We start from the raw sequence: 13,726 nt of genomic DNA on the forward strand, positions 1-13,726 counted from the left end.
TAAATCAAAATCATCCAGTGGCTCAGGTTGGAAGGGACCTCAGAGGTCATCTGCTCCAACCTCCCCACCATGGGCAGGGACACCTCTCAACTAGACTCGACTGCTCAAGGCCTCATCCAGCCTGGCTTTGAACACCCACAGGGAGGAGGCAGCCACAACCTCTCTGGGCAGCCTATTCCAGAGTGTCAGCAGCCTTATACTGAAGAACTTCTTCCTAAGATCCAGTCTAACCCTGCTCTCCCTCAGCTTCAAACCATTCCCCTCTCTCCTATTGCTAGACATCCTTAGGAAAAGTTCCTCTCCAGCTTTCCTATAGGAAAGGGACCATAGGACAAGGGGCAGTGGTTTGAAGCTGAGGGAGAATAAGGTTAGACTCTGGAACAATGGAGAAGGAGGAGTGAGTTTTAGTCTTGTGTCTTGGGTGGCTAAATACATTTTGAAACATGAAGCTCCAGCCCAGCATACTCTGAGTCACAGCACTGCTGCCAATTGTGGAAGTGTTGGAGCTATTTCATAAAATCATAGAACCATAGAATTGTCAGGGTTGGAAGGGACCTCAAGGATCATCCAGTTCCAAACCCCCTACCATGGGTAGGGACACCTCACACTACAGCAGGTTGCTCACAGCCACATCCAGCCTGGCTGCAAACACCTCCAGGGATGAGGCTTCCACCACCTCCCTGGGCAACAGAACAATAATGTGATGGGGTTTGGTGATTCCTTTTTTGACCTAATCAGAAAATAAGGGGCAGTCCTGGAGTTGTGAGTATGATGTGCAAGCATTTGGTGAAGTTACACATGGATTTTTAGAAGTGTCATTTATTGGTTTAGTCAAAAGTAGGAGTGAAAATATTTGTAGTAAAAAAAAACCAACAAAAAAGGGTGTTAGTCAGAAAAATAAATAGCTTTTTAAAGTTAAACAGAAGTATTTTCTGTAACTTTTTACAATTCAAGAATAGAATAGAATAGAGTAGAGTAGAGTAGAATAGAATAGAATAGAATAGAATAGAATAGAATAGAATAGAATAGAATAGAATAGAATAGAATTAACCAGGTTGGAAGAGACCTTCAAGATCATCGTGTCCAACCCATCAACCAATCCAACCCACCTAAACAACTAACCCATGGCACCAAGCACCCCAGCAAGTCTCCTCCTGAACACCTCTAATGATGGTGACTCCACCACCTCCCCAGGCAGCCCATTCCAATGGGCAATCACTCTCTCTGTATAGAACTTCTTCCTAACATCCAACCTAAACTTCCCCTGGCACAGCCTGAGACTGTGTCCTCTTGTCCTGGTGCTGGTTGCCTGGGAGAAGAGACCAGCCCCTACCTGTCTACAACCTCCCTTCAGGTAGTTGTAGAGGGCAATGAGGTCACCCCGAGCAAATAATAGGTGTCATCTCTTTAATACAAAATACTGATTTTTAAGTTACAAAATAAATATTTTTAGTAATTTTTTAATTAAAAAAATATAACTGTCATATTTCTATTCAAAAATAGTAAATGTAAATGTTTTAAATTAAAATATAATCATGTTTTGGTCATTTATTAAATTTCAAAACTAATTGGTTCTGGGCCCCTCAGTTTAGGAAGGAGGTTGACTTGCTGGAACGAGTCCAGAGAAGGGCAACGAAGTTGGTGAGGGGCTTGGAATACAAGTCCTGTCAGGAGAGGCTGAGGGAGCTGGGGTTGCTTAGCCTGGAGAAGAGGAGACTCAGGGGCTCATTGGAATGGGCTCTCATTGGAATGGGCTGCCTGGGGAGGTGGTGGAGTCGCCGTCATTGAAGGTGTTCAGGAGGGGACTTGCTGGGGTGCTTGGTGCCATGGGTTAGTTGTTTAGGTGGGTTGGATTGGTTGATGGGCTGGACACAATGATCTTGAAGGTCTCTTCCAACCTGGTTTATTCTATGTATTCTGTGTGATATTCTATGTGTTCTATTTTTTTGGTCAGAAATAATGCAAAGAAAAATTAAAGAACATAAGTATTTTAGTCAAGGGTGATGTGTATTTAGTCAGAAAGGAGAAGTGTCATATTTGTAGTCAAAAACAATAATAGAAAGGATTAAAATGTTTCCAAATTTAGATATTTTAGTCAAAAGTGCTATTTTTTTTAGTTGAAAATCTTAACTGTCATATTTTTAGTCAAAAATAATGAAAGGGGATGAAATTGTAATAACTAAATATTTTAGTCAAAAGTACTATTTCTTAGTTGAAAATACTAAGTGTCACAGTTGTGGTCAACAGTAATAAATTAAAGGAATAAAATGGAGAAAAAGGAATATTTGAGTCAAAAGTAATGTTTTGTTAGTTGAAAACAGTAAGTGTCATGTTTTTAGTCAAAGCTCATAAAGAAAAGGCCTAAAGTTTCAGGAAAGAGATGTTTCAGTCCAAAAGTGATGTTTTTCAGTCACAGCTAGTAAGTGTCCTATTTTGAGTCTAAAATAATCATTTAAAGGATTAAAAGGTTTTAGAAATATATATATTTTAGTCAAAAGTAATATTTTTAGTCAAAAAGATTGTCATATTTTTAGTCAAAACTAATTTTTAGTCAAGCTAATTGTGTCCTTCCAGTATCTGAAGGGGACCTACAGGAGGGCTGGGGAGGGACTTCTCTGGATCTCAGGTAGTGATAGGACTAGGGGGAATGGAATGAAGCTGGAGGTGGGGAGATTCAGGCTGGAGGTGAGGAGGAAGTTCTTCACCATGAGAGTGGTGAAGCCCTGGAATGGGTTGTCCAGGGAGGTGGTTGGGGCCCTGTCCCTGGAGGTGTTTAAGCCCAGGCTGGATGAGGCTCTGGCCAGCCTGATCTAGTGTGGGGTGCCCCTGCCCATGGCAGGGGGATTGGAACTAGATGATCCTTGTGGTCCCTTCCAACCCTGACTGATACTGTGATACTATGAAATAAAAGGAATAACATTTTAAGACAGAAATGTTTTAGTCCAAAGCAGTATTTTTTAGTCAAAAATAAAGTCATCTTTTTAGTCCAAAAAGAAACGAAAAAATCAGGCATTTTAGGAAATAAATGCTTTTAGGCAAATAATATTTATTATTTTTATAAATATAGGTATGTGTCCTTCATTTGTAGCTACACATTTCCTCAGAAGCAACCCTGCCTCAAACTAAGGTGGTGTTGGATGATAGGTTGGACGCGATGATCTTGAAGGTCTCTTCCAACCTGGTCTGGTCTACTCCTATTCTATTCTATTCTAGTCTAGTCTAGTCTAGTCTAGTCTAGTCTAGTCTAATCTATTCTATTCTATTCTACTCTATTCTGTTCTATTCTATTCTATTCTATTCTATTCTATTCTATTCTATTCTATTCTATTCTATTCTACTGGCTATGGCTCATGGATGGAGGGAATTTTCTTAGAGCAGAGATTTGCAGCGGTCCAAGGAAAAGATGTGGCTGACATGGAAGGCTGTGTTATGGTAGAACCACTGCAGTCAGACCCAGTTTGTGTTCATAGCACGACCTCCAAGCTTTTCAATTACTGTTGTCTAAACAGCACCTTCAGAACCTTGCTCGCCCTGGGTAGCTGCATCAAAGATTTCGCCTCGCAGAAAGCAATTTTGCCCTCATTAGCTAAAATAAGAGGGGGGGCCCTCAGAAGAAAGGATTATCATGTATTAAATAAAGAGTTCACCACCTTACAGCTTTAATCCCGTTAGGAAAGATGATTTCTATCTAACTTAATCAGCCAGAGGTCTTTATTGCCTGGAGTATTAATTGATTTAGGTCTTCATTAAGGTCAGAGGTACACAGGGGTGACCAGAGGCAGCCTATTAGCGGGTTGTCAGTTATGCTTATTCACATCGACTGGGTATAATGGTGGCTTATTTCCCTCCTAGGTCAGGCGGGTCACCGAATCTTTTGTGCACCCTGACCTGTTAAAGGGCAGCAGTCACTCAGACACCAAACTGCCTTGGTAGCAAAGCTTTGGCTGATTGCCTATTGACTCCCTCCTTGCCGAGAGTCAGGCCTTTGTTCATAGGCTGCAGCCATTAATACCTGTGGGGGAATGGTGGAAAATTCCCTGCAACGTTTTCCTGTGTAATCGGGTGTAGGTGATCCTGCTCTGGCAGGGGGGGTTGGACTGGATGGTCTTCCAAGATCCCTTCCAGCCCCTGAAATTCTGTGATTCTATCACAGTATCAGTCAGGGCTGGAAGGGACCACAAGGATCATTTAGTTCCAACCCCCCTGCCATGGGCAGGGACACCCCACACTAGATCAGCCTGGCCACAGCCTCATCCAGCCTGGGCTTAAACACTTCCAGGGACGGGGCCTCAACCACCTCCCTGGACAACCCATTCCATTCTGTGATTCATGTCTAGCTAAAGTTTTCACAATGCCAGCAGGAAAGGTTTCATGAAGTTTCCAGAGTTGCTACTGGCCTTTAAATTAAAACAGACCAAGCACTTCAGTGCATGTCTATAGGGATCCTCACTTCTGCTCCTTTCCAAGCAGCTACAATTACAGAATTTTCTTACTAAGTGTCAGCTGAAGTTAGTCCTTATGTCCAACTAAGTCTAGTTTTCTCATCATTTCTTTTCCTGCATTATGTTTGGGTTTTCTTTGGGGGGTATGTTGTGTCCTTTTGGTAGCTCAGAATACTGTCAAATTGTCTTTTTCATGGGTTGCAAAAGTTCACCCTGGCACCAAGTGATGCTCTGAGTTTCCCTTTCCATAGTGCTGTTGATGCTTTCACAGAATCACAGACTGTTAGGGGTTGCACAGGACCTTGAAAGATCATCCAGTCTAACCCCTCTGCCACAGCAGGATCACCTAGAGTAGGTCACACAGGAACACATCCAGGCAGGCTTTGAATATCTCCTGAGAAGGAGACTCTACAGCCCCCCTGGGCAGCCTGTTCTAGGGTTCTGTCACCCTCACAGGGAAAAAAAATTTCCTATGCCTCAATTTCCACCCATTGTCCCTGGTGCTGTCATTGGGCATCACCCAGCAGAGCCTGGCTCCAGCCTCTTGGCACTCACCCTGCACATCTTTATAAACATAAATGAGGTCACCCCTTAGTCTCCTCTTCTCCAACCTCAAGAGCCCTCAGCTCCCTCAGGCTCCCCTAGTAAGGAAGATGTTCCACTCCCTTCATCATTTTTATGGCTCTGTGCTGGACTCTCTCAAGCAGTTCCCTGAGGTCCTTCTTGAACTGAGGGGCCCAGAACTGGACACAATATTCCAGATGCAGGCTCAGCAGGGCAGAGTAGAGGCAGAGGAGAACTTCCCTGCTGCTTTCCCATAAAGTAAATGCATTTTAAAAAACAAAAGTGCAATAAACCAAGAATTTGCTACTATCTTATTCTCCTTCTGTCTTAACTGTGCTAGAGAATACAGAATTAACCAGGTTGGAAAAGACCTTAGAGATCATCAAGTCCAACCTATCACCCAACACCATCTATTCAACTCAGCCATGGCACTAAGTGCCTCATCCAGGTTCTCCTTAAACACCTCCAGGGATGGTGACTCCACCACCTCCCTGGGCAGCACATTCCAATGGCCAATCTCTCTTGCTGGGAAGAATTTCTTCCTAACATCCAGCCTAAACCTCCCCTGGCACAGCCTGGGACTGTGTCCTCTTGTTCTTCAAGATCATCAAGTCCAGCTCTAGAACTAATTCCTGCAGGAAAAGTAGTAAATCTCAGGTAAGATCCCAGCGTTCCTATCTGTTGGAGCATGGATTGCATGCTCTGGGATTCTGCTTGTCCACTGCATTCCCTTGCTTATTTACTGTTGTGCTAACTGAGCAAAACAGCTGCTCAAGTCTTAAATGAGCCTGTTAAGGCTCACTGTTCATTTAACCTGAAAATCAAAAGGGAAGAAATGTGGAATTGCTTGGGGCCTCCCCATCTACAAACTCCTTACTGCTAAGGAGCTGTGTTTGGAATAGATGGGTACAAGTCAACATCTCAGCAGCACAAGCTCCCTGCTTTGGGTTTGTCAACTCTTTAATGGAATTTTAGCACTGGAAAGCTGTGTCTGGGCTGCAAGTGAAAATGAAATCATCAGTGGGAGCTCAGACAGCTAGCCTATAAATACACACCCTGTAAGCCGTGGGGTTGTTTCTGGGCTGAGCTTACTGGCTGTGTGAATCCTCTAGACTTGATACACTGTGAACCTATAGTTTGAAAGATCTTCTGTTATCCTCCTAGATGCTCAAAACAAGAGAAGAGAAACTGTTGTAAGGTTCTAGCAGGGTTTTGCAGAACACTTTCACAGCACAGGGACTGACACCCATGCACTGTGGTGACATCCCTTGTTGTAAGACTTTGGTGCTGTGAGCAAGACATTGTGATGCCAGGCTGGATGTGGCTCTGAGCAATCTGATCTAGTGTGAGGTGTCCCTGCCCATGGCAGGGGGCTTGGAACTGGCTGATCCTTGAGGTCCCTTCCAACCCTGACAATTCTATGATTCCATGTCTTCCCTGTCTCAAATGCCTTTTATTCTGCTAACAATTTGCTGTATAATACTTAGGCAACATCTTGAAATCTGCTGTGACAGTGTTGGTCCTGGTTTGCTGCCTTGTCCCTGCTGATTGTTTATGTTTGCTTTCCATGACCCAGTCAGTGGGACAGAGAAGGAGAACATTCCCCCCCCTCCTTTATCCTAAATGATGTCTTCTTGAAACACTCACTGCAAACCCATGGCCATATTTTGACCTTTATTTCCCCCTCTTTCTCCCTTGCATCCAGCCTTCCACAACATGGTGACATGCTAGGAATGCTGCTTTTCTATTAGTTCCATCAAGACATAAACAAGTGTGTTAGGAACAGAGGGGTGGGGTGGGGGGGTTAAACTGGGGGGTTTTAAGAGAACTCTGCAAAATTCCCACTGAATCTGAGCCAAAATCAGTGCCAGTTTTGCTCAAATCCTTCAGCTTTTTTTTGTTGTTTGGTTTGTTTTGACCTTGCTTATGACCACTGGAGCTTAATTGTATCAGAACTACCCCAGGGTACTTGAGGAAAGTGCTGTCTTGGTCCTTCTTTCAAAACACTGACAGATATTTTATTGTTAATTAGTATTCATATTATGTCTCAAACAATCTGTTCAAGAATAGGGGAAGTGAACTGGTTGAACAGCTCTGCTGTCTACCTAATAATTAATATGGGTGATGCATGGAAAAACCAGCAGCCCAACAGGGGGGAAAGGCAAAAAAAAATGAGGAAGAAATATTGCCAGTGTGATTTCTTCCCTTTTTATTCCTTCCCCCCTCTTCCTGCAGAAGTCTAAACTACCTGTGCTGGAATTTTGTGCCTGCTGCGTGGACTGAACTCTGCAGAGGTGAAAACGAGTGGCTTGCTTTAACAAAACAAACCTGTGCCCCCTCTGAATCATATCTTCTTGAGTTTGTTTCTCATCTTGTCAGTATGCCACTTGGTAGCTGGCTGGACTCCCTTCTTCAATGGCACAGATTTTAAAATAGCACAGTTAAAAAAAAAACAACAACTAAACCCAAACCCAACCCAAAAACCAATAACAAAATACACCAGCAAAACCCAAACCATTTGTTCCTATAAACCAAAATATGCTTGCATACACATATATATATGTTGTTCCCAAATTCAGCCTCATGTATAGCATTACCCAAGCAATATTTCAGCTATTTTAAACCCTTTTCAATGGTTGATGGGTGTCAGTTGCTATGTTTCCTCTCTGCCTCCTCCCCCTCTTCAGCTGCTAATCATAGAACTTGTATGCCAAATTGTGTAAGATGCTCTTCCAATAGTTGCATGTGTGAGTCTTTTGTGAGACACAGACAGTTATGAGGACAGATTTGGAGTTGCATATGGGTCTGTCACATGGTTTGATTGCCATGTCTTCTAGGACACAGATTTCTTTCTTTCTTCTTTTTTTTTTTTAATGATTCTTAATTCTGGAGAATTTAGTTGGTTGTTTTTTACAGTTCACAGAGTAAGTTCTGCACAACTGGCCTGGTTTGAGGCCAGGCAGATCCTCTCTTGCCCCTGAAAGGGGCAAAAGAATGACACTCACACAAATGGGTTGCAAAAGTGGTGGAAAGCTTAAATGGGAAAGCAGCAAGTGTTTAACAGAAGCTACAAAGCATAGTGACAAAAGAATCCCCTACACAGAGTCCCCTATAGCACACCCAAAACCCCTATACAGAGTCCCCTATAGCACACCCAAAATCCCTGTACAGAGTCCCCTATAGCACACCCAAAACCCCTATACAGAGTCCCCTATAGCACACCCAAAATCCCTATACAGAGTCCCCTATAGCACACCCAAAATCCCTGTACAGAGTCCCCTATAGCACACCCAAAACCCCTATACAGAGTCCCCTATAGCACACCCAAAATCCCCTACACAGAGTCCCCTATAGCACACCCAAAACCCCTATACAGAGTCCCCTATAGCACACCCAAATCCCCTATACAGAGTCCCCTATAGCACACCCAAATCCCCTACACAGAGTCCCTTATAGCACACCCAAATCCCCTATACAGAGTCCCCTATAGCACACCCCAAATCCCCTATACAGAGTCCCCTATAGCACACCCCAAATCCCCTACACAGAGTCCCCTATAGCACACCCCAAATCCCCTATACAGAGTCCCCTATAGCACACCCCAAATCCCCTATACAGAGTCCTCTATGGCACACCCCAAATCCCCTATACAGAGTCCCCTATAGGACACCCAAAGGCCTCCCAACACTTCCCTTCTCCCCACCTGAGGGTGTATCCCAAACCCCCAGGGCTCGCTCTTCCCACCCCCCTCCTCCCCAACTGCTAGGCTAGTCTCAGGCTGGCCAGGTCTGAGACTGCCTCCCTGCCTTCTCCTCCTGGCACTAGACCTAGCCAGGCCTAAGAGGCCATGGAAATACTCCCTCAGCGTTACCTGGTAGGGAGCATCCCCCCTGGGAGCAGAGAGGGAAGAAAGAGGAAGAGAGTGACTTTGCAGATGGATTGATAGGGGGCAGGATATTATGGGTATGAAACATGCAGCTCCCTGTGTCCACCCACTGGGTTGGACCCTCTGGAGACCGGAGGTGTCACTTCTGTGGCAGGAACAGGAGGCAGCCAGCCTGCACTGCTGCAGCAGTTCTGCCTGGAGACTGCCTGCACAGTCCATTTTCCCTCTTTACTCTGAGCAAAGTGCTTCCTGTGCTGACTTCAAAGCCGCTTACGCCCACCTGGCTCCCCGCTTCTATGCTTCATTTTCTTTTGATATGGAATAAATTGTAGTGGTTCAGTGCTGAGGAAATGTGCAGCCTTTCTGAGGAGGTGCAGCATAAGAGGATGAAAAGTTTTGATATTTGCATGAAGGCTTTATAATAAATCTTTGAGATGTCTGACTGGTAAGGATAAATGTTTCCTTTGCTGGCTGCTGTTATAAAAAGTAGGTCTTCAGAGTGTTGCTGGGAAGACTTTGGAACATGAGCCCAAAGGAACTGCATTGCAGCTCCACTCTGAAACTGTGTGGGTGGTGTGCAGCTGGCCACTCATTTAGCTCCATTCTCTTTGGTCAAGTAGCTCTACTCTGCAATTAATTTCCAGTCTGCAAGTTCCTTTTGTGTTCTGGTAGGTTCTCATGAATAGAATAGAATAGAATAGAATAGAATAGAATAGAATAGAAGAATAGAATAAACCAGGTTGGAAGAGACCTTCAAGATCATCACATCCAACCTATCATCCAACACCATCTAATCAACTGTGCATCTAATGCACTGGTTAGGCCACACCTCGAGTCCTGTGTCCAGTTCGGGGCCCTTCAGTTTAGGAAGGAGGTTGACTTGCTGGAACGAGTCCAGAGAAGGGCAACGAAGTTGGTGAGGGGCTTGGAACACAGCCCTATGAGGAGAGGCTGAGGGAGCTGGAATTGCTCAGCCTGGAGAAAAGGAGACTCAGGGGTGACCTTATCACTCTCTACAACTACCTGAAGGGTGTGGCAATGCCAGCGAGGAGCAGTGTGAGCAATCTGGCAGTGCAGGCCTAGAGCCTGACATGGTGGTAGGCCATAAATGCAGAGTTAGCTAGCAGTGGAGCAAAACAGTGCTGTGCCTGCAGCATGGAACTAAAACAAGACACTGGTAGCTATAAACATGGACAGTTATCTTGGGACAACAGGACATGCACCTGCATCAACCACCTCGTTGTGTCATTAGTAGTTGGACCAATAATCTGTAACAGTGCAATGTGTGGTCACTCATAGGGAACCAATGGAGCTGTGCCAGCGAGGCTCTCCGAGTCTATATAAGTCGTAGCAGTTGCCTTGCTGCGCACTTCTTCTGCCTTTCCTGTCTCCTGTTTCTTCTACACTTTACCGTGCTATACTTGCACTACAGGCCTGCTCCATAGGCCTGCACCTCAGGCCTGCACCATAGGCCTGCAACACTGGAACAATAAAGGAACAATACTCGATCACATTGGTCAGCCGTATTGGTTCCTATCTCCGTCGTCTACAGAAGGGAGGTTGTAGACAGGCGGATGATGGTCTCTTCTCCCAGGCAGCCAGTACCAGAACAAGAGGACACAGTCTCAGGCTGCGCCAGGGGAGGTTTAGGCTGGATGTTAGCAAGAAGTTCTATAAAGAGAGAGTGATTGCCCCTTGGAATGGGCTGCCTGGGGAGGTGGTGGAGTCACCATCCCTGGAGGTGTTCAGGAGGAGACTTGCTGGGGTGCTTGGTGCCATGGGTTAGTTGTTTAGGTGGGTTGGATTGGTTGGTGGGTTGGATGCAATGATCTTGAAGGTCTCTTCCAACCTGGTTTGATTTATTCTGAATAAAGGTTTATTCTAAATAAACCTCTGGGTGGCTCCAGAGCAGTCTCAAGGAGAAGGACTGCGCAGTGTCACTTGATGAAAAACTCAACATGAGCTGGCAATGGGTGACTCCACCACCTCCCTGGGCAGCACATTCCAATGGCCAATCTCTCTTTCTGGGAAGAATTTCTTCCTAACATCCAGCCTAAACCTCCCCTGGCACAGCTTGAGACTGTGTCCTCTTGTTCTGGTGCTGGTTGCCTGGGAGAAGAGACCACCCCCCACCTGGCTACAGCCTCCCTTCAGGTAGAAATCTGACTGACTTCTTTTTATTTGCTTCTAGGTTGGCGATGTTCTCTACTGTGCTGGACAGATTGCTCTGGTCCCTTGCACGATGCAGCTGGTCAGCGGCGGCGTACGGCCTGAGGCCATGGTGTCCCTCCGTCATGTTGAGAGAGTTCTTCAAGCTCTGAGCCAGAAGGTTGCCCTCCACCACATCATCACAGCCACCTGCTACGTTACTGACAGCAAGCACATTCCTGTTGCTCGCTCTGCCTGGCAGAAGAGATTAAGAGAGCACACAAAGGTAGCTGTGGGATTCCTTTTCTCCTTGCTGGGCTTACAGTAAGGCTTAATTGAGCTGTTGTGCTCTGGCTCAGGAGTGCTTGTGCACAGCAGAGAAATGAAATTGCTGTGGAGGAAGTTAGACTCATCATGAACTTTGTCTTAATTCCCCAAAGTAGTTTGTGAGGAACTCTTACTGAGCAGTCAGTTCCTCCAGTAAAAGTGGGAACAGTACTTGAAGGGCAATGAAACTGGTGAGGGGCCTGGAGCACAGCCCTGTGAGGAGAGGCTGAGGGATCTGGGATTGCTTAGCCTGGAGAGGAGGCTCAGGGGAGACCTTCTTGCTGTCTACAACTGCCTGAAGGGAGGTTGTAGCCAGGTGGGGGTTGGTCTCTTCTCCCAGGCAACCAGCACCAGAACAAGAGGACACAGTCTCAAGCTGTGCCAGGGGAGGTTTAGGCTGGAGGTGAGGAAGAAATTCTTCATAGAGAGAGAGATTGGCCATTGGAATGTGCTGCCCAGGGAGGTGGTGGAGTCACCATCACTGGAAGTGTTTAAAAAGAGCCTGGATGAGGCACTTGGTGCCATGGTTTAGTTGATGAGATGGTGTTGGGTGGTAGTTTGGATGTGATGATCCCAAGGGTCTTTTCCAACCTGGTTGATTCTATGATTCTAAGGATTACTCAATAAGAATAGATGGTGTCTGCATTAATTTGTTTCCTGCCTCTGTCACCCATCAAAAGAGGAGTTTGTGCAAACAAAACAACACAGATCAGAACTCTCCTCCTGTAAATTGTACATTAGAAACCATGAAACTAAAGATGTTGTAGGATCACAGAATCTTTTTGGTTGGAAAAGAACTTGAAGTCCATTGAGTCTGACCATTAACTCTTCCAAGTCTGGTGCTAAACCATGTCCCTTAGCACGACATCTGTTTGTCTTTCAAACACCTCCAGGGATGGGGATTCAAACACCCCTCCTGGGGAGTCCATTCCAGTGTTAGAGAACCCTTTTGGAGAAGAAGTTTCTTTTAACATCCAAGCTAAAGCTTCCCTGCTGCAACTCGAGGCCATTTCCTCTTGTCCTGTCACTTGTTACCAGGAAGGAAAGACCAACACCCACCTCACTGTAGCCTCCTTTCAGAGACTTGGAAAGAGTGAGAGGGTCTCTGCTCCTTTCCTCCAGGCTAAACAGCCCCAGTTCCTTCAGCCTCTCCTCACAAGACCTGCTGCCCACATCCTTCACCAGCTTCACTGCTCTTCTTTGGACCCACTCCGGCACTTCAGTGTCTGTGTCCCAAAACTGAACCCAGTGCTCAAGACGTGGCCTCACCAGTGCTGAGTCTAATCACCTCTCTGATCCTGCTGGTCATGCTCTTCCCGATACAGGCCAGGATGCTGCTGGCCTTCTTGGCCATCTGAGCACACTGGTGGCTCATGCTCATCTGGTTGTCAATCAACACCCCCAGGTCTTCCTCTGCTGGGCAGCTTTCCCCAAGCCTGAAGTGTTCCATGGGGTTGTTTTGGCTTAAGGGGGAATGGAATGAAGCTGGAGGTGGGGAGATTCAGGGTGGGTGTGAGGAGGAAGTTCTTCCCCATGAGAAGCCCTGGAATGGGTTGTCCAGGGAGGTGGTTGAGGCCCCTTCCCTGGTGGTGTTTAAGCCCAGGCTGGATGAGGCTCTGGGCAGCCTGATCTAGTGTGGGGTGTCCCTGCCTATGGCAGGGGGTTGGAACTAGATGATCCTTGTGGTCCCTTCTAACTCTGAGATACTATGATACTATGATAAGGCTGCATTGCTGTTAAGTAGTGGCTGCTGGAGAAATCAAATTCTAGTTCAGGAATCACAGAATGTTAGGGGTTGGAAGGGACCCAGGAAGCTCATCCAATCCAACCCCCCTGCCAGAGTGGGATCAGCTAGAGCAGGTCACACAGGAACACATCCACTGAATATCTGCAGAGAGGAAGACCCACTTGTTGAATCTCATATAGTTGGCCTTGGCCCTTCAATCCAACCTGCCCAGGTCTGTCTGCAGAGCCTTCCTTACCCTTAGGCAGATCAGCTTAGTGCCGTGGTTTAATAGGTTAGATGGTGTGGGGTGATAGGTAGGACTTGATGATCTCAAAGGTCTTTTCCAACCAGGTTAGCTCTGTGATTCTGTGAACCCTCCCAAAGAGGATTTTATAGATGGGATTTTAGACTCCACATTTATATTTATTGAATATTCTATATTTAATGGCAAAAAATGAGGGTATATTAAAATGGAGGTGTTTGTATTTAGCACAGTTGAGTAAATCACACCCATCTGAACTGCCAAAGGTTATTTTTAGAGCAGCAAAAATTATTAGTGTTCTGTGATATAGTGATGTCTGGTAAATATCCTCTGCATAAATAACACTGTTCAGCAGCTTCAGTGAAATCCTT

At 45.7% G+C, this 13,726-nt stretch overlaps 1 protein-coding gene across 1 annotated transcript in view; it reads left to right on the top strand.

Annotated features, from left to right (window-relative positions):
* Nucleotides 1-13,726, top strand: part of DPH6 (diphthamine biosynthesis 6) — a 224,724-nt gene that overhangs the window by 145,374 nt on the left and 65,624 nt on the right. The window contains exon 13 of the mRNA XM_068162922.1: nucleotides 11,084-11,326. Coding sequence (XP_068019023.1) covers nucleotides 11,084-11,326 — 243 coding nt within the window. The remainder of the gene's footprint in view (nucleotides 1-11,083; nucleotides 11,327-13,726) is intronic.

This window comes from Melanerpes formicivorus, unplaced genomic scaffold (genome assembly GCF_026170545.1).
Source record: "Melanerpes formicivorus ecotype bairdi unplaced genomic scaffold, bMelFor1.0.p_v2 SCAF_68, whole genome shotgun sequence".
Lineage (NCBI taxonomy): Eukaryota > Metazoa > Chordata > Aves > Piciformes > Picidae > Melanerpes > Melanerpes formicivorus.